The following is a 24,059-nucleotide window of genomic DNA, read 5'->3' on the forward strand; positions in this document are numbered from 1 at the left end:
TTGGACTGGTTTTGGGATGCAGTGGGTGGGGGGGAAGAGCTGGGCTGGTTGTGTGGTGCAGTGGGGGGAGGGGATGAACTGGGCTGGTTTAGGGATGCAGTGGGGGAAGGGGAGATTTTGAAACTGGTGAAGTCCACATTGATACCATATGGCTGCAGGGTTCCCAGGCGGAATATGAGTTGCTGTTCCTGCAACCTTCGGGTGGCATCATTGTGGCACTGCAGGAGGCCCATGATGGACATGTCATCAAGAGAATGGGAGGGGGAGTGGAAATGGTTTGCGACTGGGAGGTGCAGTTGTTTGTTGCGAACTGAGCGGAGGTGTTCTGCAGCATCTGCAGTTCCCATTATCTCTGATACTCTTCTACATGGTACTATTTTAGCATTCAATGTTAGTGGCATCTCTCAGACCCATGTATGCCTGGTACACAAATTGTAAGTGATAGATTGTATTTCATGAGTAAGTTTTTACTTTGATTTCTCCCAAACGTCTCTTAGATGGTATTAAAATTCTTTTAGAAATATTTTCATTGATGTCTCTATTTTACATCCTGTTTCTTGTCACTTGTCCACTTTCCATCATCATCATCATCATTCTGGCCACCCTTTCTGCTTTTTTTTGGAAAAATAAAAGTTCCTTTGGTAGTTAAGAGCACATTTTTTAGTTTTCTCTCACAATTAAAGATGAAGATATTTCTGTCTCTGTACATCCAAGTCAAAGTTTCTTTGTCCATTTGCTTATTTGCACCCTTCACTGCCTGCAGCCACTGTTAGCATTCCTCTGTTGTTCAAACTCTACTTTCATTTGCATTTTGCTAGCCTTTGATTTAACCACATGCCTAGGGAGGGTTCGCAGCATAATTCCTTTGAAAACTCTGGATGTAACGGTGCAGATGTAGAAAGAAAAGCCCTTGGTGGAGATGCTATGAACACAATTGTATAAGCAAGAGGGTAACCAGGGTAGTACAGTGTCATGGAGTTGGGCAACTGATGACAAGGATTAGAAGACCATGTCAGGGTCAGATTGACCATGTCAAAAGCTGTACAGAAGTTGAGAAAAATAGCAATTTTGAAGAATGTCTTCTGTGACTTTAAGTAGTGCTGCTCAGTACTGTGGCGGGGATAGGAAATTTATTGGAGTGATTTAAGCACAACCAATTGAACATTTAATTTTCTAAATCACAGACATCACTTCAAAGGTATTTTATTGGTTGTAAAATGTTCTGGGAATGGGTCATATCTAGGTCATGTTAGGCCCTATATAATTGCAAATCTTTCATTTGTGTCACCATAATAAATAATAACCCTACAGATGAAGATGATAGAGCTTTGATTTATATTGTATTGTTCTTGCATTTTTATCAGTTACTATGTTTAGAATGATAGCATTTCATAGGATTTACTTGGATTCCAATCAAAAAGTGTTGCTATTCTATATGTATTTACTTATTAAATGTTGGGAATCCCAATTTTGAAAATCTGAATTGTAATATTATCTAAAACATTGTTTGAATATATTTTAATATGCAATAGTTGTCACAGCATAGCAAAAGATTTCTTCATCTAATAACTTTACAACAAATCCATAGAACTCAGCCAGTACTTATGGTTATGGTTCCAAGTGGATTTGTTCTTTGGATATTGTCATGTCTTGTAATATTATCTACAATCACTATTCAGGGAAGGCAGCACTGTTGCAGGCTTACTGTTTCTGACCTTAAAACTGGAACAAATTTGATTTCAGGACTCCCAGTCTGATTAAATGGTGTACCAGATTTCTTAACATTAATACCATTCATAAGCTGATAATGTGAGTATTACATAATGTCCTTCAATGATAGAAAAAAGGTACATTTGTATTTGTCTGCCTAGCATCTTGTTTGCATTGTGAAAAGCGGCCGGAGGCAGATGTAAAAAAAAATCTCTATTATTTGCTACCCAACTTCACATTTTCAAGCAGGATGTGAATTTCCTCGAAATAGGCAAAAGCTTTGTTAAAGTATTGAAGTGAGTGTTGTGCAGCCATTTCTAGGGGCCTCACACAGTGTTGGGCTGCATAGCATTTGGCTGCAGGCACAATTTTCTTCCGTTCATGGGATGACGGCGTCAGGGTCTGGGCCAGCATTTTTTGGCCATCCCTTGTTCCCCTTCAAACAGTGGTGGTGAACTGCCTTCTGGAATCACTAAGATCCATCTGCTGTAGATACACCCACAATGCCATGAAGGAAGGAGTTCGATAATTTTGATCCAGCAACACTGAATGAATAATGATATATTTCCAACTCTGGATGATGCATGAGTTGGAAGAGAACTTACAGATGGTAGTTTTACAATGCATCTGCTCTCCTTGTCCTTCTAGATGGTAGTGGTCGTGGATTTGGAAGGTGATGTCTAAGGAGCCTTGGAGAGTTTCTGCAGTACATCTTGTATATGATGCACATTGCTGTTACTGAGCTCTGGTTATGGAGGGACTTGGGGTTTGTGAATGTGGTGCTCGTGAGGAGGTTGCTTTGTCTGGGATGGTATCAAGCTTCCTGTGTGTTGTTGGAGCTGCACTCATCCAGGCAAGTGAGGAGTATTCTATCACACTCTTGTGCTATGTGTATTGTGGACAAGCTTTGTAGAGTCAGGGTGTGAGTTACTCACTTCAAGATTGCTAGTCCCTGAACTGTTCTTGTACTCACAGTCCATTTTGACTAGTCCAGTTCAGTTTCCAGACCTCAGGTGATTCTAGAAGGCAGTTCACTACCACTGTTTGATGGGAACCCTCCAGGATGTCGATAGTTGGGGATTCAGTGGCAGTTTAGCAATTGAATGTTAAGGGATAACGTTAGATTCTTTCTTGTTAGAGATGGTCACTGTCTGGTATTTGTGGAGTGCAAATCTTACTTGCCACTTGTCAGCCCAAACCTGGATATTGTCATGTCCTTCCTGCATTTAGACACAAACTGCTTCAGTATCTGAGGAGCTGCAAATGGCACTGACCAATGTGCAATCACAATTCAGCAAGTATTCCCCCTCTGACTTTATAATGGAGAGAAGCCCATTGATGAAGCAGCTGAAAGTAGTTTGGCCAAGGATACCACCCTGAAGAAATTATGTAGAGATATCATGGAGCTGAGATAATTGACCTCCAACAACTATAATGCTCTTCCTTTGTGTCAGATATGACTCAAATCTGTAGAGACAGTTTTATCTCAATTCTCATTGACTCCAGTTTTGCAAGGGTTCCTTTATGCCGCATTTGGTCAGAAATGGCCTTGATGTCAAATGCAGGCTCACTCGCCTTACTTCTGGAATTCAGCTGTTTTGTCCATGTTTGAACCAAGACTGTGACGATGTTGGGGGCTTAGTGGGTCTGGCAGAATCCAAACCGGGCTGCACTCTGTAGGTTATCGCTAAGAAAGTGCTGTTTGATGGCACGTTCCATCACTTTAAGACCATAAGGAGTTGAAGTAAGGCCATTCGGCCCATCAAGTCCACTCTGCCATTTAAATCATGGCTGATGGGCATTTCAACTCCACTTCCCTGCACTCTTCCCGTAGCCCTTGATTCCTTCTGAGATCAAGAATTTGTCAATCTCTGCCTTGAAGGCATCCAACGTCCCAGCCTCCACTGCACTCCGTGGCAATGAATTCCACAAGCCCACCACTCTCTGGCTGAAGAAATGTTGTCTCATTTCTGTTTTAAATTTACCCCCTCTAATTTTAAGGCTGTGCCACGGGTCCTAGTCTCCCCACCTAACGGAAACAACTTCCCAGCGTCCACCTCTTCTAAACCATACATTATCTTGTAAGTTTTTATTAGATCTCCCCTCAACATTCTAAACTCTAATGAGTACAATCCCAGGATCCTTAGCCGTTCATCATATGTTAAACCTACCATTCCAGGGATCATCCGTGAGAATCTCCACTGGACACGCTCCAGGGCTAGTACGTCCTTCCTGTGGTGTGGGGCCCAAAATTGGACACAGTATTCTAAATGGGGCCTAACTAGAGCTTGTTAAAGCCTCAGAAGCACATTGCTGCTTTTATATTCCAACCCTCTTGAGATAAACTATAATATTACATTCGCTTTCTTAATTACGGACTCTACCTGCAAGTTAGCCTTTAGAGAATCCTGGACCAACACTCCCAGATCCCTTTGTACTTCTGCTTTGCGAATTATCTCACCATTTAGAAAATAGTCCATGCCTGTATTCTTTTTTCCAAAGTGCAAAACCTCACATTTACTCATATTGAATTTCATCAGCCATTTCCCGGACCACTCTCCTAAACTGTCTAAATCTTTCTGCAGCTTCCCCACCTCATCGGTACTACCTGCCTATCCACCTATCTTTGTATCATCGGCAAACTTCGCCAGAATGCCCCTAGTCCCTTCATCCAGATCATTAATGTATAAGGTGAACAGCTGCGGCCCCAACACTGAACCCGGCAGGACACCACTCGTCACCAGTTGCCATTCTGAAAAAGAGCCTTTTATCCCAACTCTCTGCCTTCTGTCAGACAGCCAATCTTCAATCCAAACCGGTAGCTCACTTCGAACACTATGGGCCCTCACCTTGCTCAGCAGCCTCCCGTGAGGCACCCTATCAAAGGCCTTTACTGATTGTTAAAAGTAGAGTGATGAGGTGGTAATTGGTCAGGGTGAGTTTGCCCCCCTTTTTTTGTGTGGGGGGAATATCTAGGCAATTTTCTACTTTGTCAATTAGATGCCAAAGTTGTAGCTTTACTGGAACAGCATAACAAAGGGCTGTGACTCGATCTGGAACACAGGTCTTCCATACTGTTGCAGGAATGTTGTCAGGGCCCATGGTCTTTGCTGTGTGCAGTGTCTCTGAATTGTTTCTTTCTATCGCATGAAATGAATCGAATTGTCTGAAGAATGGCAACTGTGATGTTGGTGATATCTGGAGGAGATTGTGATGGCTTATCCATTCAGTAGTTCTGGCTAAAAACTGTTGCAGACACTTCACCCAGAGCTCCCTTCCTCCAGTAAGTTGTTTTATTCTCCCATCGTTCATGACTATATGTGGCAGGACTGTAGAGCTTAGATCTGATCCATTTAGGTCTGTCTATTGTTTGCTGCTTATGCTGTTTGGCACATAGGTAGTCCTGTTAGGCAGCTCACCAGGTTAACACCACCCTTTTAGGTAGGCCTCATGCTGCTTCTGGCATCCCATCCTGATCTCTTCATTGAAATTGTGTTGATCCTTGCATTCATGCTTCTCCTGGTCCCACAAAGAATCTGGCCACCTATTCTCATCGCTCAGGTGGCTCCTAAAATGATCACCTTCCCCCTCTACTCCCGTTAATGGCTCTGTCCAGGCTTAGTGGTAAAGCAGCCAGTTGCTACACACACTAATCGTAGAAAAATAGTTTGTTCTTCTTGCTGGTTCCATAAGCTGACCTCCCAACTGCTCAAAGCCTGTTCATAATTTAACAGGCACAAACCAAGGGTGCTACGGAAATCTCTCCATTTTCTTGGATGGAACAACTCCAGTGTCAGTCAAGAACCTAGATACCATGCAGGACAAAGCAGCCCATTTGATCGGCACCCCATTGTGTCATGTATACAAGATACACTGCAGCAACTTGCCAAGCCTCCTCCTAAAGCACCCTCCAAACTTGTAACCTCTACCACCTAGGAGGGCAGGGCATCAGGTACACAGAAACACTACCCCCTGCAAGCCACAAATTATCTTGAAGTGCAACTATAATTCTGATTCTTCACTGTCACTTGACAAAACCCCGAAACTCCCTCTCTAACAATATTCTAGTTGTCCTCACACTCCAAGAACTGCATGTGGTTTCAGAAGCCAGGCTCACCACCGGAACAATGACAGAAGGCAATAAATATTGGCCTGGCCTGGTACACACACATTGCAATGAAAGAATAAATTGTTTAAAAAAAACAGTACAGTGAGTACACGTTGCATTTGCTACTAAGCCATTGGGAATAATCAAAAAGTATTTCCAAATGTATTGATTGTTAAGATCACAGTCGAGGTAACCATGGGTTGTTATAATTTCATATGACTATCAATACATTTAATTTGATTTGAGGTATCAATTGCATATTTTATAATTTATGCCAAATTGGTAGCATGGCAATATTGCCTCTGTGTTGCTGTGGCATTTTTTTGAATTGTGTTAAAATGTATTTAATTACATCACTTTTAAATCTCTTGTTCCAGCAGTAAAGTCAGAGTATGTCAAAATAGGGAAGGCCTTCTCGGACACCTCAGCATCATTTGCGAAAAGCACCTGTCATGGTAAAGTGCATTGTCGTATTTTGCTTCTGCTTTATAATACTAATAAATATAAGGCTGGTTTCAGCAATTTCAAAACATTACTTAGAAACATAAGATTTAACCTCTATTATATCATATATTAATGCAGTATACCATATATTCACAATAAAAATGCAGGTGATACATCCATTTACTTGCATCTGGGGGCAACGTTTTGAATGAACCTGGGAAGCCTTGAGTTTGATTTTCATTGTCTTTTCAGCTGCTGCCAGGAGTCTACAAGACACTAAACTCTGTATATTTTCTATAACAGAGTGCACTAGTTAGATTGCATCCTGTGCCCTGTTCTCTGATTTGTAAGTGACTAAAATATGTTCTGCTTACATCTGCAGTGCAAACATTAGACTTCTATCAGGGGCTGAGTTTTAGGAGGCACTTGATTCCATGCTTTCATCCCACATTCCCCCACCCCCACCACCTCCACTGGCTAACATGTCAAATTAGGATAGCGCCTTAAAGGGAAATGTGGGGAGAGTCCTGCAGCCATTAATGAGCTGATTAACCACTAATAGAACATAGATGATGTTTCTGCTTCAAAGAGCTGCTGGCCATTCAAAGGCAACAATCAGTATGTGAGTTAAAAAGCATATGCATAGCCAGAATAGGTTGATTTTCTGTTTATGGGCATTTGTGATGTGGTACTGTCACACAGCAACACCATAATTGTAATTAATTATTTACACGTTCTGAATGAATGATTTATTATTGAGTGTATTTCATTGTAAAATACAATAGAATACAGAAAAGTTTTCGTTTGTCACCATAATCCAGCACTATTTTAATAGCTTAAGAATAAGAAAAAATGAAAATGCATAGCTTAAAAGGGAAGTCCATCTACGTTCAAGTTCTGAGCCAGCTGAGAACCACCACTGCCCAGCCAGACCCAATTAAAATCAAAGTCTGACGTTTCGGGTCAAGACCCTTCTTCAGAAATTGGGGACAGCAAAGGGATTCTGAAATAAATAGGGAAACAGGGGGAGGCAGATAGAAGATGGATGAAGGAGAAAATAGGGTGAGAGGAGACAGACAGGTCAAAGAGGCGGGGTTAGAGCCAGTGAAGGTGAATGTAGGTGGGGAGTTAGGAGAGGGATAGGTCAGTCCAGGGAGGACTGACAGGTCACGGGGGGTGTGCGGGATGAGGTTAGTGGGTAGGGGATGGGGGTGGGGCTTGAGGTGGGAGAAGTGGTTAGGGAGGCGGGGACTAGCTGGGCTGGTTTTGGCATGTGGTCGGGGGAGGGGAGATTTTGAAGCTTGTGAAGTCCACTGATACCCTTGGGGTGCAGGGTTCCCAAGCGAAATATGAGATGCTGCTCCTGCATCTTTCAGGTGGCATCATTGTGGCAATGCAGGAGGCCCAGGGTGGACATGTTGTCCGAGGAGTCAGGGTTGGGGGGAATTTGAAATGGTTCGCGACTGGGATGTGTAGTTGCGAACCGAACATAGGTGTTCCGCAAAGCGGTCCCAAGCCACCGTTTGGTTTCCCCGATGTAGAGGAGGCCACAACTGGAACAGCAGATGCAGTATGTAACATTGACAGATGTGCAGGTGAATATCTGTTTGATGTGAAAAGTCTTCCTAGGGCCTGGGATCGGGGTGAGGAGGGAGGTATAGGGGCAGGTGTAGCACTTGCTTCGGTTGCAGGGAAAAGTGCCGGGGGTGGTGATGACTGTTTCGGCGCCGCCTCGTGTTCCCACTAGGAGCTTGAACAGTTCATCCACTTCACTGACACCTTCCACCCCAACCTTAAGTTTACCTGGACCATCTCTGACACCTCTTTCTCTTTCCTGGACCGCTCTGTCTCCATCTCTGGTATCCACCTGGAAACCAGTATCCATTTTAAACCTACCGACTCCCACAACACCCTTGTGGAACACCTACGCTGTGTTTGCAACAAACAACTACACCTCCCAGTCGCGAACCATTTCAATTCCCATTCCGCACTCCTCGGACGAAATGTCTGTCCTGGGCCTCCTGCATTGCCACAATGATGCCACCCGAAAGATGCAGGAACAGCATCTTATATTTCGCTCAGGAATTCTGCAGCCCAAGGGTATCATTGTGGATTTCACATGCTTCAAAATCTCTCCTCCCTCGACCACATGCCAAAACCAGCCCAGCTAGTCCCTGCCTCCCTAACCATTCCTCCCAACTCAAGCCCCACACCCATGCCCTCTCCACTAACCTCAATCCCACCCCCCCCCCGACCTGTCAGTCCTCCGTGGACTGACCTATCCCCTCCTAACTCCCCACCTACATTCACCTTCACTGGCTCTAACCCCGTGTCTTTGACCTGTCTGTCTCCTCTCATCCTAACTTCTCCTTTATCCATCTTCTATCCGCCTCCCCCATTTCCCTATTTATTTCAGAATCCTCTTGCCCTCCCCCATTTCTGAAGAAGGGTCCCAACCTGAAACATCAAACTTTCCTGCTCCTCTGATGCTGCTTGGCCTGCTGTGTTCATTCAGCTCCACACCGTGTTATCTCGGATTCTCCAGCATCTGCAGTTCCTACTATCTCTCTAAAATCAAATTCTGATGGTCAACAAGCTGTTTCCAGTTTGAATGCCATCATATAATTGTAAAAAAGTTGGCCCCGGGTAGATTTTGGAGGGCAATCTGAACAAAAGAACAACACAAATAAATGAAGCAATCTTAAAACTTTTTTATCACCCTGTTCAGCTCACACGTCGGCTGGCAGTAGAGCCCCAGCATTTAGTTATGGTGCAACTTTGTTCCTGCAAAGCAAATGAATATAAATTCAGAGCTGGAGACCAAGACCGGGTGATCTCACAGCACCTGAGATTGAACACATGCAGAATGCAACTTGAAAAGCATATTGAACAACATTTATGAAATATTCGGAAGTCTCAGACTGCTGTGTACATTTTGTGCCAAGCTAAAATTCATGTAATACTAACAGAATGCAATCACAGTTACCAGTGCTTCCTCAGCAACTGCATTTCTAGGCATATCATTTATACATGTATAGAGCTAGCCCATAGGTGGATATTGAACTTCAAGCCAAGTAAGTAATATTCCGTTTGATCAGAGCCGCTAATACAACTACAAAAAAGACAAAAATGCAGCAAAGAACAGTGCTTCTAAATGCTACATTGCACATGTCATTATTACATCTGCATAATGTGCATTAAACTTTTAAAAATTGTTTTTCAAAAAGGGAAAGAATCCATTGCAAGTGCGTTAGCATTTGTGGGAAAAACGTACGATGATATTGGGAATGTTTATTTTCACCAGGTAAATTCAGATAATAAAGTGCAAGCATTTGAAAATGTTTATTTGTTCTTTATTAATTTATACTAAACTTTACTCTTTTGCAAAACATGCATTTTCATAAATATTTCTTTGCAATGTAATAAATATCTACTATGTTTCCTCTTTCTCATGTAGCCAAAGCAGGCTGTTCACTGCTTGTTGGAGATCAGTAAAGAGTACAAAGGATTGCTGGCCTCTTTCCCTGATATTATAAACATCCTCAAGGTTAGGTACATGTTGAATTTTCTTTGAATTATAAAATTAGAACACTTACAGAGGACAATGATGATCAGGAATAATTTATATAGTTCCGAAGGTATGCATTAAATCATGGCACAAGTTAAGGAGGCGACCATTTTCTGTCCCCAAAAATCTTGTTTTTGCAAATACTCTACACAATGTGTACATCAATTTACTTTTCAACTAACATACGATACTTGCATTAGTAATCATCAATTTTTCACCCACAAATGCATGGTTTCTTACCGATTATTTTTGTAATTAGGTAATTTGATAGTTGAAAAGTGGATCACTTACACATCTTGCATTTTTTTATAACTGGACATGAGATCAAGCGGACAATATGGATTGCATTGTGAAGATTGTGCGTTTTTAAGACATGCCCACTCTTTGTTTTCGATGCCAGTAATATTTCAAAATGATGGCCAACGTTAATGGTTCACTTCAATATGTGGCATGTTTTTATTGGACTTTGAGGTGTCAAACGATCAACTCATATGCCTATATCTGTGATAAATGCACATCGCTATGCAACCACTGGTTTCAGGAACGCTCACAAGTCAGAGGTTCATGAGGTCGTATGAATTCTTTAAATTTTATTTAGAAATGAATGGGAAGTTTGATGAAGCTATTTGAAAAAAAACTGAGGCAACCTGTCCATTGTGACTCATTATTCGCAAGATCTTCAGTAATCTTCAGTAATAACTATCAGTATTTGTAAGGGATAGATTCAGATTTTCTACTATTGGCATTTTGAAAGCATGGCAGTTGGCATTGAGTGCAGTCTACTCAGTGTCATAAGCAATGGGCTAATCTATGAAATGTACTTATAAATGTCAATACATGTCATACTGTGGATTTGCAAACCATGACAGAATGTCACAAGATACTGATGGGAAGATACAAGAGAAATTGCTAATGGCACTAATTGACAAGTGTCAGTAAATACAATCATGGTAAGGTTTGAAGGACACTTTGGTTTCTCTTGTCTTTCCTCACTGGCAATAATTTCACATTGAACTTTATGATATTATGGTTGTTATTCATAAAGTTCCTTCCCACAAGTACTCAATTATGTTGACGCTTCAGGCCTAGACCCTTCATCAGAAAAGGGGGATGGGGAAGAGGATTCTGAAGTAAATAGGGAGAGAGGGGGAGGCAGACCGAAGATGGACAGCGGAGAAGATAAGTGGAGAGAAGAGTATAGGTAGGGAGGTAGGGAGGGATAGGTCAGTCCGACAAGGACGGACAGGTCAAGGGGGTGGGATGAGGTTAGTAGGTAGGAAATGGAGGTGTGGTTTGAGGTGGGAAGAGGGGATAGGTGAGAGGAAGAACAGGTTAGGGAGGCAGGGACGAGCTGGGCTGGTTTTGGGATGCAGCGGTGGGGAGCGGAGATTTTGAAGCTGGTGAAATCCACATTGATACCATTGGGCTGCAGGGTTCCCAAGCAGAATATGAGTTGGCTCCTGTAACCTACAGGTGGCATCATTATGGCACTGCAGGAGGCCCAGGATGGACATGTCGTCTAAGGAATGGGAGGGGGAGTTAAAGTGGTTTGTGACTGGGAGGTGCAGTTATTTATTGCAAACCGAGTATAGGTGTTCTGCAAAACGGTCCCCAAGCCTCTGCTTGGTTTCCCCAATGTAGAGGAAGCCACAACGGGTACAGCGGATGCACTATACCACATTGGCAGATGTGCAGGTGAACATTTGCTGGATGTGGAAAGTCATCTTGGGGCCTGGGATAGGGGTGAGGGAGGAGGTGTGGGGCCAAGTGTAACACTTCCTGCTGTTGCAGGGAAAAGTGCCGGGTGTGGTGGGGTTGGAGGGGAGTGTGGAGTGGACAAGGGAGACGCGGAGAGAGTGGTCTCTCCGGAAAGCAGACAGGGGTGGGGATGGAAAAGTTTCTTTAGTGGTGGGGTCGGATTGTAGCTGGCGGAAGTGTCGGAGGATGATGCGTTGTATCCGGAGGTTGGTGGGGTGGTATGTGAGGGCTAGCTGGATTCTCTTTTGGTAGTTATTGTGGGGGCGGGATGTGAGGGATGAGTTGCGGGAAATGCGGGAGACAGTCGAGGGCATTCTTGACCACCGCGGGGGGCGGCGGGGGGGTGGATTTTGCGGTCCTTGAAGAACGAGGATATCTGGGATGTGCGGGAGTGGAATGCCTCATCCTGGGAGCAGATGCGGCAGAGGCAAAGGAATTGGGAATAGGGGATGCAATTTTTGCAGGAAGGTGGGTGGGAGGAGGTGTGTCCATCCTGGGCCTCCTGCAGTGCCATAATGATGCCACCGTAGGTTGCAGGAACAGCAACTCATATTCCGCTTGGGAACCCTGCACCCAATGCTATCAATGTGGATTTCACCAGCTTCAAAATCTCCACTCCCCCCACTGCATCCCAAAGCCAGCCCAGCTCATCCCCACCTGCCTAACCTGTTCTTCCTCTCACCTTTCCCCTCCTCCCACCTCAAGCCGCACCTCCATTTCCTTCCTACTCACCTCATCCCACCCCCTTGTCTTGTCCGTCCTCCCTGGATTGACCTATCCCCTCCCTACTTCCCCACCTAAACTCTCCTCTCCACCTATCTTCTCCTCTATTCCACATCGGCCTGCCTCCCCTTGTCTCCCTATTTATTTCCAGAATCCTCTCCCCATCCCCGTTTTATGATGAAGGGTTGAGGCCTGAAACGTCAGCTTTTGTGCTCCTAAGCTGCTGCTTGGCCTGTTGTGTTCATCCAGCTCCACACTTCGTTATCTCAGATTCTCCAGCATCTGCAGTTCCCATTAACTCTACTCAATTACGTTGTTTGTCACACTTCATCACTGAAAAACTGAATTTTAAAAAATACTTCTTTCCTGAACATATAAAATAGCCATAAACAAGCAAATATTGAGAAAATTTCCAAAAAGGCAAGGATTGGCATATTCCTAAATACTCTAAAACTTATGCACTATGAAGTCCTGCAAAATACTTTTGGTCTCTTTAAAAAATATTCACTTGATAAAATTATGAAAATCTTATCTTAGCAAACCACTGAGAAAATTCACCCCAACTTCCAGTTACAGGAAAATAGGAACAAAATTGTGGTGGATATCATATAGCACAGGGTTGTGGCAGAAAGTCCTCTTCTCATTCTCTTTTACATTCTTCCTGAAGTTAGGTGAACTTCACTTCGGTTTGACAGGCAAGAATGTAACAGCAAAGGTTGTCATTCTGACTGAAATTTTATGTTGGATGAAGCTATTGAAATACAACAAGTTGGGTTTTGCAAATAAAAATAAAAATTTTATTTTTAAATTTACATTTGATTTGCATCACATAGCTGTATTTACTTAATAGCTTCTCTCAAATAACCTGCTTTTGAAAGTAACTCTCCTGGTGATGTCCATTTTCACTCTTTTCTTTGTGGTTCAAATTGTGCTAAATTGTGTGATATTAATAATGAACACACTAATAAATTTGGAACAAAAACAAGATTGCTGGAGAGGCTCAGCAGGTCTGGCAGCGTATGTGGAGGAGAAAACAGAGTTAATGGTTCGGGTCCGGTGACCCTTCCTCAAAACTGATGGTGGCTGGGAAAACACGTTTATAGGCAGAAAATAGAGAGGTGGGTGAGCTAGGGAGTAAACGAAGTAACCTCTTTGTCTGACAAATGGCTTTCTCTCTCTTTGGGCTTTACCCAATCGTTTACTCCCTAGCCCACCCACCTCCCTATTTTCTGCCTATAAACTGACGATTTCCCAGCCACCATCAGTTCTGAGGAAGGGTCACCGGACCCGAAACATTAAACCTGTTTTCTCCTTCACAGATGTTGCCAGACCTGCTGAACCTCTCCAGCAATTTTGTTTTTGTTCATGATTTACAGCATCCACAGTTCTTTTGGTTTCTATATTAATAAATTTGTTAGTAATTTCGTACAGGATAATATTAACCTATTATCTCTAGATTTTTCCATTCTAATATGAATTGTTACCAGTTTAGTAGAACCGTATTCCTTCACTTTAAACTGTAAGCTCTATAATACATCCGTGAGATAGGATGTACAAATCAAGGTATTTATATTTACTCACCAAGAATTCATTAGAATGAAGTGTATTACACTGCTTCAGTTTGGATATTATTAATCTCGTTGCTTTTATGGAAATTAAGTATGGATATTGAATCATAAATGAGTAGAAGGATATTAATACTTGATAGTACTGTGAAGGTAACTCTTCCAGCACAAAAATTATAAAAGGAAGGCATGCACAGTTTATCGTTTTCTTTTGATACACAAAGTTTTACATATACCTCATTAGTGCATGGTGACAAAATATACTCAGGACACAGTAACAGAGTTTGACCATAAACAAAGATCAGTACTACATTGGCGCAAATGATTCCTAATCCGATCTTTAGTTTGGATACTTCAGAAGGAATCATAAATGTAGCAGCTTTGAGTACAGAAAGAATGTGAGCTATCAGGTAAAAGAATATCATTGAACACTTTCCCTTTTCTTCAGAATCCCAAAGCAGCAACAGCACAATGAAAGAAAGTGTTAATTTCAATCCATATATGGAGTTTGGTGTAATCACAATCATGCCTCGTTGCCGAATCCAACATCTGTGATGATAATGGTCCTTCCAGTACAGTAAAGAAACAAAACACATGCCTGCAGATGAAACTATTACAAAGTGAAGGTCAGACAGCCAAGTTGGACCAAGTTGAAACTGGTACTGGCCAGGTTGCAGCAGCATACCCATCTCAATAGCACTGATAAGTTGAACAACAGCTTCTGTAGTGAACACCACAGCAAGACTAAAAATGCCCACTTCTGTGAAATGTGACAGATGACGACATTGATCCTTACTAGCACCAGTCTCCAGGAAGAGAATAGTACAGTTCATTGTAATGCACAATACAGCACAGAAAAGACAGAGTGCTCTCCATTCAAAATCCACTGGACCGTTCAGCGTAATGAGGAAAATGCAGGCAAATCTGAACAGTAGTTCCAACCAGCGCAGACCAGGAATCTTCATCCTTGTATTGTCCATTTTGAAGTCAGATTTATTTTGTTTAAAAAGTCTGTTTTTAAGATTAAATTTAAAGTAACTTTAAGCTCATTCAGTTGTTTCACTTTAAAGCTTGCACTTTAATCCTCCTTCCCACGCACAACTGGAATCTATCCTCCGCCTCCTCGTGTTGACTGCGCGCACGCTGAATAAATGCAAACCTGGCACCAAGTGATACTTCTTTCATTGGCTTACTTGATAATATTCTTTCATTCAAAATAGCTGCATTCAAATATCCTACAAATGAAAGTAGGATAATTATATTACATTATCAGTTTTTTCTACCGACTAAATTCCATTCATCTTTGAAAAGTAATTGATACAATCTCCAAACCAAAGTCACAAAATGTAACAAATGTATCACCATTTTGTTTGAAAAATTAGCATGTTTTATTTTAATTATAATGCCTAAAACTATGACATGTGCAAATATTGAGATCCTTTGACAAAACAAAGCGCTAATTCGGTAGATTTCCTTTACTCTTGTGGAATTTTGAGGATATAGTGGCTGAGAAATTTGAGAAAACCACTTTAGTGCAAACAGGGCTCATTAAAAAGTCGATCCTGCAAATTGGGAATGACCGTGCTGAAAATGTTGCCTACGATCTTTTCTTATTCCAAATCATTCATAAAACTTGGAGTCATTGGAGTAACTAAACAAGTTCAACTTTTGGATTGGCCAATGTTCAAAAAGGTTTCAAAATAAAAATAGAAGTTCAAACTTAACTGGTCACAACAGCCGTGAGCTACAGTAAAGGCAGAAACAACAAAAAGCAACAATTCGGCCAGAGCTGCATTTCACAACAATAAAACAGTGCAGATTAACCCTGTGGAGAACTGAATGTCCTTTGGAATTTGCACACTGGAACTAAAATATGATTTTTTAACATGATGGCGAGGCTTCAGATTTCTTCAATATTGGGGTACATTTGCTTTGACCATCTGAAGATTCGGCTACTGCTGTCATCCAAGTAACTGATAGAAGGTGACTAAGAAGAGAGGCAAGACAATAAAATGTGAGGCTGGATGAACACAGCAGGCCAAGCAGCATCTCAGGAGCACAAAAGCTGACGTTTCGGGCCTAGACCCTTCATCAGAGAGGGGGATGGGGAGAGGGTTCTGGAATAAATAGGGAGAGAGGGGAAGGCGGACCGAAGATGGAGAGTAAAGAAGATAGGTGGGGAGAGTGTAGGTGGGGAGGTAGGGAGGGGATAGGTCAGTCCAGGGAAGACGGACAGGTCAAGGAGGTGGGATGAGGTTAGTAGGTAGCTGGGGGTGCGGCTTGGGGTGGGAGGAAGGGATGGGTGAGAGGAAGAGCCGGTTAGGGAGGCAGAGACAGGTTGGACTGGTTTTGGGATGCAGTGGGTGGGGGGGAAGAGCTGGGCTGGTTGTGTGGTGCAGTGGGGGGAGGGGATGAACTGGGCTGGTTTAGGGATGCAGTGGGAGAAGGGGAGATTTTGAAACTGGTGAAGTCCACATTGATACCATATGGCTGCAGGGTTCCCAGGCGGAATATGAGTTGCTGTTCCTGCAACCTTCGGGTGGCATCATTGTGGCACTGCAGGAGGCCCATGATGGACATGTCATCAAGAGAATGGGAGGGGGAGTGGAAATGGTTTGCGACTGGGAGGTGCAGTTGTTTGTTGCGAACTGAGCGGAGGTGTTCTGCAAAGCGGTCCCCAAGCCTCCGCTTGGTTTCCCCAATGTAGAGGAAGCCGCACCGGGTACAGTGGATGCAGTATACCACATTGGCAGATGTGCAGGTGAACCTCTGCTTAATGTGGAATGTCATCTTGGGGCCTGGGATGGGGGTGAGGGAGGAGGTGTGGGGACAAGTGTAGCATTTCCTGCGGTTGCAGGGGAAGGTGCCGGGTGTGGTGGGGTTGGAGGGCAGTGTGGAGCGAACAAGGGAGTCACGGAGAGAGTGGTCTCTCCGGAAAGCAGACAGGGGAGGGGATGGAAAAATGTCTTGGGTGGTGGGGTCGGATTGTAAATGGCGGAAGTGTCGGAGGATAATGCGTTGTATCCGGAGGTTGGTAGGGTGGTGTGTGAGAACGAGGGGGATCCTCTTGGGGCGGTTGTGGCGGGGGCGGGGTGTGAGGGATGTGTTGCGGGAAATGCGGGAGACGCGGTCAAGGGCGTTCTCGATCACCGTGGGGGGAAAGTTGCGGTCCTTAAAGAACTTGGACATCTGGGATGTGCGGGAGTGGAATGTCTTATCGTGGGAGCAGATGCGGTGGAGGCGGAGGAATTGGGAATAGGGGATGGAATTTTTGCAGGAGGGTGGGTGGGAGGAGGTGTATTCTAGGTAGCTGTGGGAGTCGGTGGGCTTGAAATGGACATCAGTTACAAGCTGGTTGCCTGAGATGGAGACTGAGAGGTCCAGGAAGGTGAGGGATGTGCTGGAGATGGCCCAGGTGAACTGAAGGTTGGGGTGGAAGGTGTTGGTGAAGTGGATGAACTGTTCAAGCTCCTCTGGGGAGCAAGAGGCGGCGCCGATACAGTCATCAATGTACCGGAGGAAGAGGTGGGGTTTGGGGCCTGTGTAGCCCCAAACCCCACCTCTTCCTCCGGTACATTGATGACTGTATCGGCCTGTCCCTAAACCAGCCCAGTTCATCCCCTCCCCCCACTGCACCACACAACCAGCCCAGCTCTTCCCCCCCACCCACTGCATCCCAAAACCAGTCCAACCTGTCTCTGCCTCCCTAACCGGTTCTTCCTCTCACCCATCCCTTCCTCCCACCCCAAGCCGCACCCCCAGCTACCTACTAACCTCATCCCACCTCCTTGACCTGTCCGTCTTCCCTGGACTGACCTATCCCATCCCTACCTCCCCACCTACACCCTCTCCACCTATCTTCTTTACTCTCCATCTTCGGTCCGCCTCCCCCTCTCTCCCTATTTATTCCAGTTCCCTCCCCCCATCCCCTGATGGAGGGTCTAGGCCCGAAACGTCAGCTTTTGTGCTCCTGAGATGCTGCTTGGCCTGCTGTGTTCATCCAGCCTCACATTTTATTATCTTGGAATCTCCAGCATCTGCAGTTCCCATTATCTCTAAGAAGAGAGGCAGACAGGTTGGGAGACAGCAGGGGAAGTAGTGACTTGAGGGTCATGGCAATGAGTATCTAAAGCCAGAAAGGACAGTAAGAGGAGTTGGTGACGATTTGTGAATGCAAATGGCAATATTTGCAAAGGACCCAAGCTCTTTGGATGTGAGATCCAGACTCCATATTCAGCTTTTTATTTGGAGTAGACTGACAGACTGCCTGTTAAGTAAACTAGTTGTATGTGTTTTTTTTAAAATATTCGTTCTTGGGTTGTGGGTGTCACTGGTTGGATCAGCATTTATTGCCCATTCCTATTTGCCCAGAGGTCCGTCATGAGTCAACCATATTTTTGTTAGTTTTGATCAAGTGAAGGTTGGACCAGCTAAGAACAGCAGAATTTTTTCCCTGAAGGACATCACTGAACCTGACAATCGACTACGGTTTCATATACATTTTAATTCTTATTTCCATATCTTTATCAAATTCAAATTCTACCAAATGCTATGCTGAGTTTTGAACCCAGTTCCCCAGAACTTTATGTGAGTCTCTGAATTTATTGGCCTACGATAATACCACAAGGTTATTGCCTCCAATTGTGGTTTAAACATGGTTGGAACTGTCAGCATTTCTCACAGGGCAAACCAATGTTGTGATCTGGTCATCAAATTAGTGTTAAGCATTTATTTGTATTTTCAACAGGACTGTAAATGCCAACTGGATTTTTGGCATTTAGCATTTTGGTGATTTTGTGCCTTTTAATTTTGTGACCCTTTATCAATTTTATCAGTGGCTTTGCGCAAGCATGTAAAAAATGGATGAAACACAATCCAATTTCTCTAGGCCACTCAGGCTTCACTATTGATCTTACATTCTGTCCTTTTATAGACGTTACACTTCACAATGGATTGTACTTTTAGTAGCTCTATAAAACTTTTCTACCATTTCTTCTACTAATTATATAGAGTAAAACTCCATTATGCTATCCTTGAGGCAAAAAAACACAAACTGATGGTTTTTTTTGCCAAATGACAAGCTAGGTTTATTTCTGTAACATAAACATAAACTTACAGCCAGATCATTGTTCTGCCCCTTGTTAAATTGTGTTCCTTATACTTGCAATGCCAGGTGTTCTCATATTAGGTTGAGAGAGTCTCAAACAGGCCAGGGTTAACAACCTGGGTCTCAGTGGGTAGGAACACTACCTATCCCTTCTCTGGCAGTGAAATCAGCCTCAAAGGAAACACCAGTGATGATTTTATTTGGTGAGCAGTTCCAAAGTGTGAAAAGTAAGTCATTCCAAAAACTAAATTCCCTGCCACTAAAACGAGGGCTTCTGCAAATTCCCACGATTTACTATCCTCTCTCACATGTCATCTTCAGCCTTAATGCTACCTGACTTTGATGCATACAATTATTGTTTTCTATTTGAAAGTGCTGCAATTTACAATTAATGAGTGTTTTTAATAAAATACCTAAACAGATTTTACTGCATTGAAGTACATCTATAGTACAGCAATCGAAAAATAATATTTTGCATTGTTATCTTCTTAGGGAGCAATAGAAAAGGCTCATGAGTATGAAAAACTTGCTCAAGTCAACAAAGTCACCATGAAAGAAAAGGAAGCCATAGTTTTCAAAGCTGGAATCGTGTCTTCAGCTATACAGGGTACGAGCCTTTTCACGTTTGTCTAGGTTTTCTTGACAACTGACTCTTAGGAGTCAGTCTAAACTACTCCTCAACCTGGCAGGAATTGAGTGGGCGAACAGATTAAAATGGTGTTGCCACACCCCAAATCCCAATATTCCCATTCCCCACTATTTTTACTTCGCAAATATCAAAGCCATAATTCAAATGACAGAGTTGCTTTGGATGTATTCAAGACTCACAAACCAGGCCCAGTGGTGACAAACCTTTAACAATGGACGCCCTGTCATTGGAAAAGTCACAGAAGAGAATGATATATTTTCTTACCTGCTTCTTTTGGACTAGAAAAAAAAATACATTTCTTCTCTTCACTCTGCAAGGGAACTTTGGGCCTCTCCTTTTGCTGCAACCTCCTCAAATCTTTACTAACTGTGCCCTGGGTCCCCAGCAGCAGTCTAACTATTCATTAATTTTGACTCCCATCTGCTGGTGGTAAAGCCAGTCTTGCTGGCTTCTGGCAGAATATGGTATTGGGTTAGATCTGTGGTGATAGGTGGGAAAGATAGTTCACCACCTTCTTCAGCCTCCCCACAGCCCTATTTCTTGTCCAGGGTTTTCATTGGTCATATATAAACAATAGCTAAAGAACAAAGGACACTACAACAGAGTTCCAGTTCACCTCAATTAGTAATGTACTTCCATCAGATCCCTCTGACAGTTCCAGTTTTGTTTAATTTCCTTCCAAAATTCACTCTTCCTTGCTTTTATTTTTATAATTTTAAATTGTAAAAATGTGCTTTGCTGTGGAGCCCTGCCCCAATTTTTCTGTGCAATATTGGAGATTTCTCTGTTTTACTTTTAAGTAGGTCATAAAGATCTAAATGAAGTTATTGAGCTCAACATCATATTATGCAGTTGAACAAACACTTATTGGTACAATTATAAACTTAACATACCCTAATTAGTCCGAATTTCCACTGCTGAATGACTTTCTTGACAAAATCAACAGTTATCACTATTGGAACACAAAGAAGCCAGAACAAACATGCGTATTTTGCATGTAAATATAGTAATCAATAATCTCTTTTAAGGATATAGCCTTTTACATTAATGTCAGTATAAAAGAATCATTGGTTGCTTTATTTCTTTGTGAATAATGAACTGCTAGAAAGAAGAGATCGTTGCTATGAACACTTGCATTCTCCAAATGCTGAATTCCTGACAGACTTGCCTTTAGAAATGAGAAATTCTTACTAAATAGCCGGGCTTAAGAACTTTCAATTCAGTAACTGTATGTTTATTTATTTTTGCAGCTGAAATCAATCACTTTAACCATGAACTTTCTAATGACTACAAAGAAACAATTCAACATTTTCTGTATGAACAGGTTCAGATGTACAACAAGGTAAATGTTTCACAGTCCATCATCTGCAATACAGTCCGATTGAACATTGAATCTTTTTCTCAATTTCAATTTATTGAAATATATTCCCATCTTCCAAAAGGGTCAATTGTATTAGAACTATACCACATTGCTATGGATCTGGAGTACCATACAGGTGAGGATGTCAGTTTCCTTCCCTAAAGGACATTAGTGAAGCAAATGGGCCCTTCCGTCAATTGGCAATAATTTCAAGGTCATCCAAGATTTTTAGATCAAGTTCCACCATCTGCCACCGTGGAAGTCAAGCCTGTGTCTCCAGAACATTACCCGGGTCTTGGGTTTATAAATCCAGCAATTAAAGCATTGGCTCCCCGATGCTCGTTATTTATCCCAAGGTAAGTTCTAGATAAATCTCACATCTTTATTGTCAAATTCACATTTCAATGAAATCAATCATATTATGACAGTGACCTTTACAATCACAGCAGAAAGAAATAATACCGCATTTTGAAGCCAGAATTGTTTGAATATATTTTATCTTTGGACCTGGAATAGGAACAATGACGGGAACCTTTAACCAAAAAACAATGTTCTATTTATATTTAGAGGTGAACAAGAAAATTTACATAAATGTCAATAGGCAATGGCCAAGCATGTTTATTATCAAAAGTTAATAGAGGTTTCATTGAAATGTAAATTTGACAATAAAGATGTGAGATTTATCTAGAACTTACCTTGGGATAAATAACGAGCATCGGGGAGCCAATACTTTAATTGCTGGATTTATAAACCCAAGACCCGGGTAATATTCTGGAGACACAGGTTTGACTTCCACTGTGGCAGATGTTGGAGCTTGATACAAAAATCATGGATGACCTTGAAATTATTGCCAATTGCCAGAAAGGCCCATTTGCTTCACTAATGTACTTTAGGGAAGGAAACTGACATCCTCACCTGTATGGTACTCCAGATCCAAGGCAATGTGGTTTACTTTTAACTGCTGTGTAGGCATTAGGAATGCCCCTATCCCATGAATGTGTTTAAAATACAATCAGATATGCTTTTCGTGAAGACAGGGATAAATACTGTAGCCACTATTAAATCTGTGCACAGATCAAATATTTAGAGAATTAGGTACACTTCCAATGGTAAAATTGGAGAAATTCTTTTACAAAGCTTCCAAGTTTGATATCATCTCCACCTTTGTAATGACACCTTCACCAAGATTTATATCATTAACATAAATCAGAAATCCCACTCCACTCATGGGAACTCCAATTCCCCTCTTCACCTTCCTGCTGTCCAAAAGATATCCATTGACCATTACTGTGTTTTTATTACTGGACCTCTTGTATAGCCACATTTGGACTATCCTTTTTTATTGCATGAACTAAAATATTTTTCACAGTCTAATGCACGATATTGAACACGTTGTGAGACTTCATGTACAACTCGCCAACAGCCTTACACTTAGTGACTCTTTCTCTCACTTCTTCAAAAAAAGCTCCAGCAAGTTAATTTAGCTTGTTGTGCCCTTTAGAAATCCATCCTCGATCTTCTGAAACAATCTCTCGAACTTCTTCATTTCTGACAAAAACCCAAATGCCTAAAATTTAACTCTATTTCTCTCTTCACAGATGCTGGGCTCAGATGAGCTGAGCTTTTCCAGTATTTTTTAATTACACGCTAGATAGTGGGGGCATTGGTCACAAAGAATGAGAGACAAAAACAAAATGAAGAAAATAGTGTAAGACTTAAACCACAGTGGGAGGAAGATAATTTTATTTTCAATATTTAACTTTTGACAATACAACAGGAAGTTCAATAGTAATTAATACATTTCTAATCTGAATTTACATTTATTTTTCAGATAACTGATAAGCTGAGAGAAGCATATGCTCGCTTTGAATTCTAATGGTCCCCACAGGACCCTTAGACTTGTTCAAAAAGTTACAATTTTGTAATTTGACATATGAATTTTTTGCAAAGTCCCAAATGCATTAATTTATATTTTCAATTTTACTACTTGTGTTTATTTCAGTATTTTGACACCACCTCCTGTAACTACTTCTCTATCTGCTTTCCTTTAGTACTGATTACACTTTTGCAGCTTTGACAAAACATTTCCAGACAAGTAAATCCAGCTACTCCGAGGCTTTTTGCTGGAACTGTAACAGCAACAGCAGCAGCACTCTGTGCAATGCAGAATCTTCACAAATGCTCCAAAACCTATTTCTGATGTGTTTGTTACCTGCAGTAAGCCCACATTCTACAACATCCTTATTTGCTAAGTACTCATTTAATAAAAAAACTAAATTTGGAATTTCCTGAAGAATTGCAATCTCTACATTGTCCTCAAGGGACCAAATTGTAATCAAGTGTAACTTGCACCTTTTCTAGAGGTGCCTAGTAGCATCCCTGGTGATATTTTATTGTGAATGATCGATTGCATGCTCAGGTAAAATACTGGGTACTAAGGGGAGTGATTTTTAAGTCACCTATGGATATCTGATGTTTCTGTCAGAAAGGGAAGGGTGCAAAATAATGGCAAGTACTCCAGGTGGTAACATAAAACTCTCAGCAGTCAGTTACATATCAGCTCAGAGCCCTAACTGTACATTCACAATAATATGAAATCTATATAAAGTGACTTGCTACAGCAACAGGGCCCTAAGTGAGAACAAGGAAAAGTACAGCAAGAGGAGATAGGAGTCTCATTCTACTTATGAGTCACTTTGGGGCTTGATAATCTGTTTACATTACACAAGTTTAGCAATAGTGGTAATTAAAAAAAAACTTCCCTTTTTGGGGAACTGGGAAATGTGGGAAACTGAATAGATGAGAAAAACAGTCTACTGAAAATGTTCGCATGTTTGGGGAATAGTCATTTTAAAGAAAATAGTACTAACTTAGAACTCTTGTAAAAAAAAGTATGTGACTTTGACTACTTGCTACTTGTTCTTCACTGTAAATATTTCAAAGTGTATTAACATATTTAATAGTTTGTGTTTTTATGTTTGCAATATTTTCTGTTGGATTTGGTTATATTTTGAGCCTAGAAGAATAAAAATATAACTACTTGTAATTTGTTTGGAGTATCATTAAT

General features: G+C 42.0%; 1 protein-coding gene across 3 annotated transcripts in view; it reads left to right on the top strand.

The window, feature by feature from the left end:
- The window catches only part of LOC125457161 (sorting nexin-9-like), a 79,445-nt gene extending 55,617 nt beyond the window's left edge, over positions 1–23,828 (top strand). The window contains exons 13-18 of one of the 3 annotated variants that reach the window (XM_048541009.2): positions 6,196–6,273; positions 9,490–9,566; positions 9,720–9,809; positions 19,476–19,590; positions 20,883–20,974; positions 22,824–23,828. In XM_048541009.2, coding sequence (XP_048396966.2) covers positions 6,196–6,273; positions 9,490–9,566; positions 9,720–9,809; positions 19,476–19,590; positions 20,883–20,974; positions 22,824–22,868 — 497 coding nt within the window. In that variant the 3' untranslated portion in view covers positions 22,869–23,828. Of the gene's footprint in view, positions 1–6,195; positions 6,274–9,489; positions 9,567–9,719; positions 9,815–19,475; positions 19,591–20,882; positions 20,975–22,823 lie in introns of those variants that run through there. The other 2 variants (XM_059650025.1, XM_048541011.2) reach the window with 2 other exon arrangements.
- The last annotated feature ends 231 nt before the right edge of the window (positions 23,829–24,059 follow it).

Source organism: Stegostoma tigrinum, chromosome 12, assembly GCF_030684315.1.
Source record: "Stegostoma tigrinum isolate sSteTig4 chromosome 12, sSteTig4.hap1, whole genome shotgun sequence".
Taxonomy (NCBI): domain Eukaryota; kingdom Metazoa; phylum Chordata; class Chondrichthyes; order Orectolobiformes; family Stegostomatidae; genus Stegostoma; species Stegostoma tigrinum.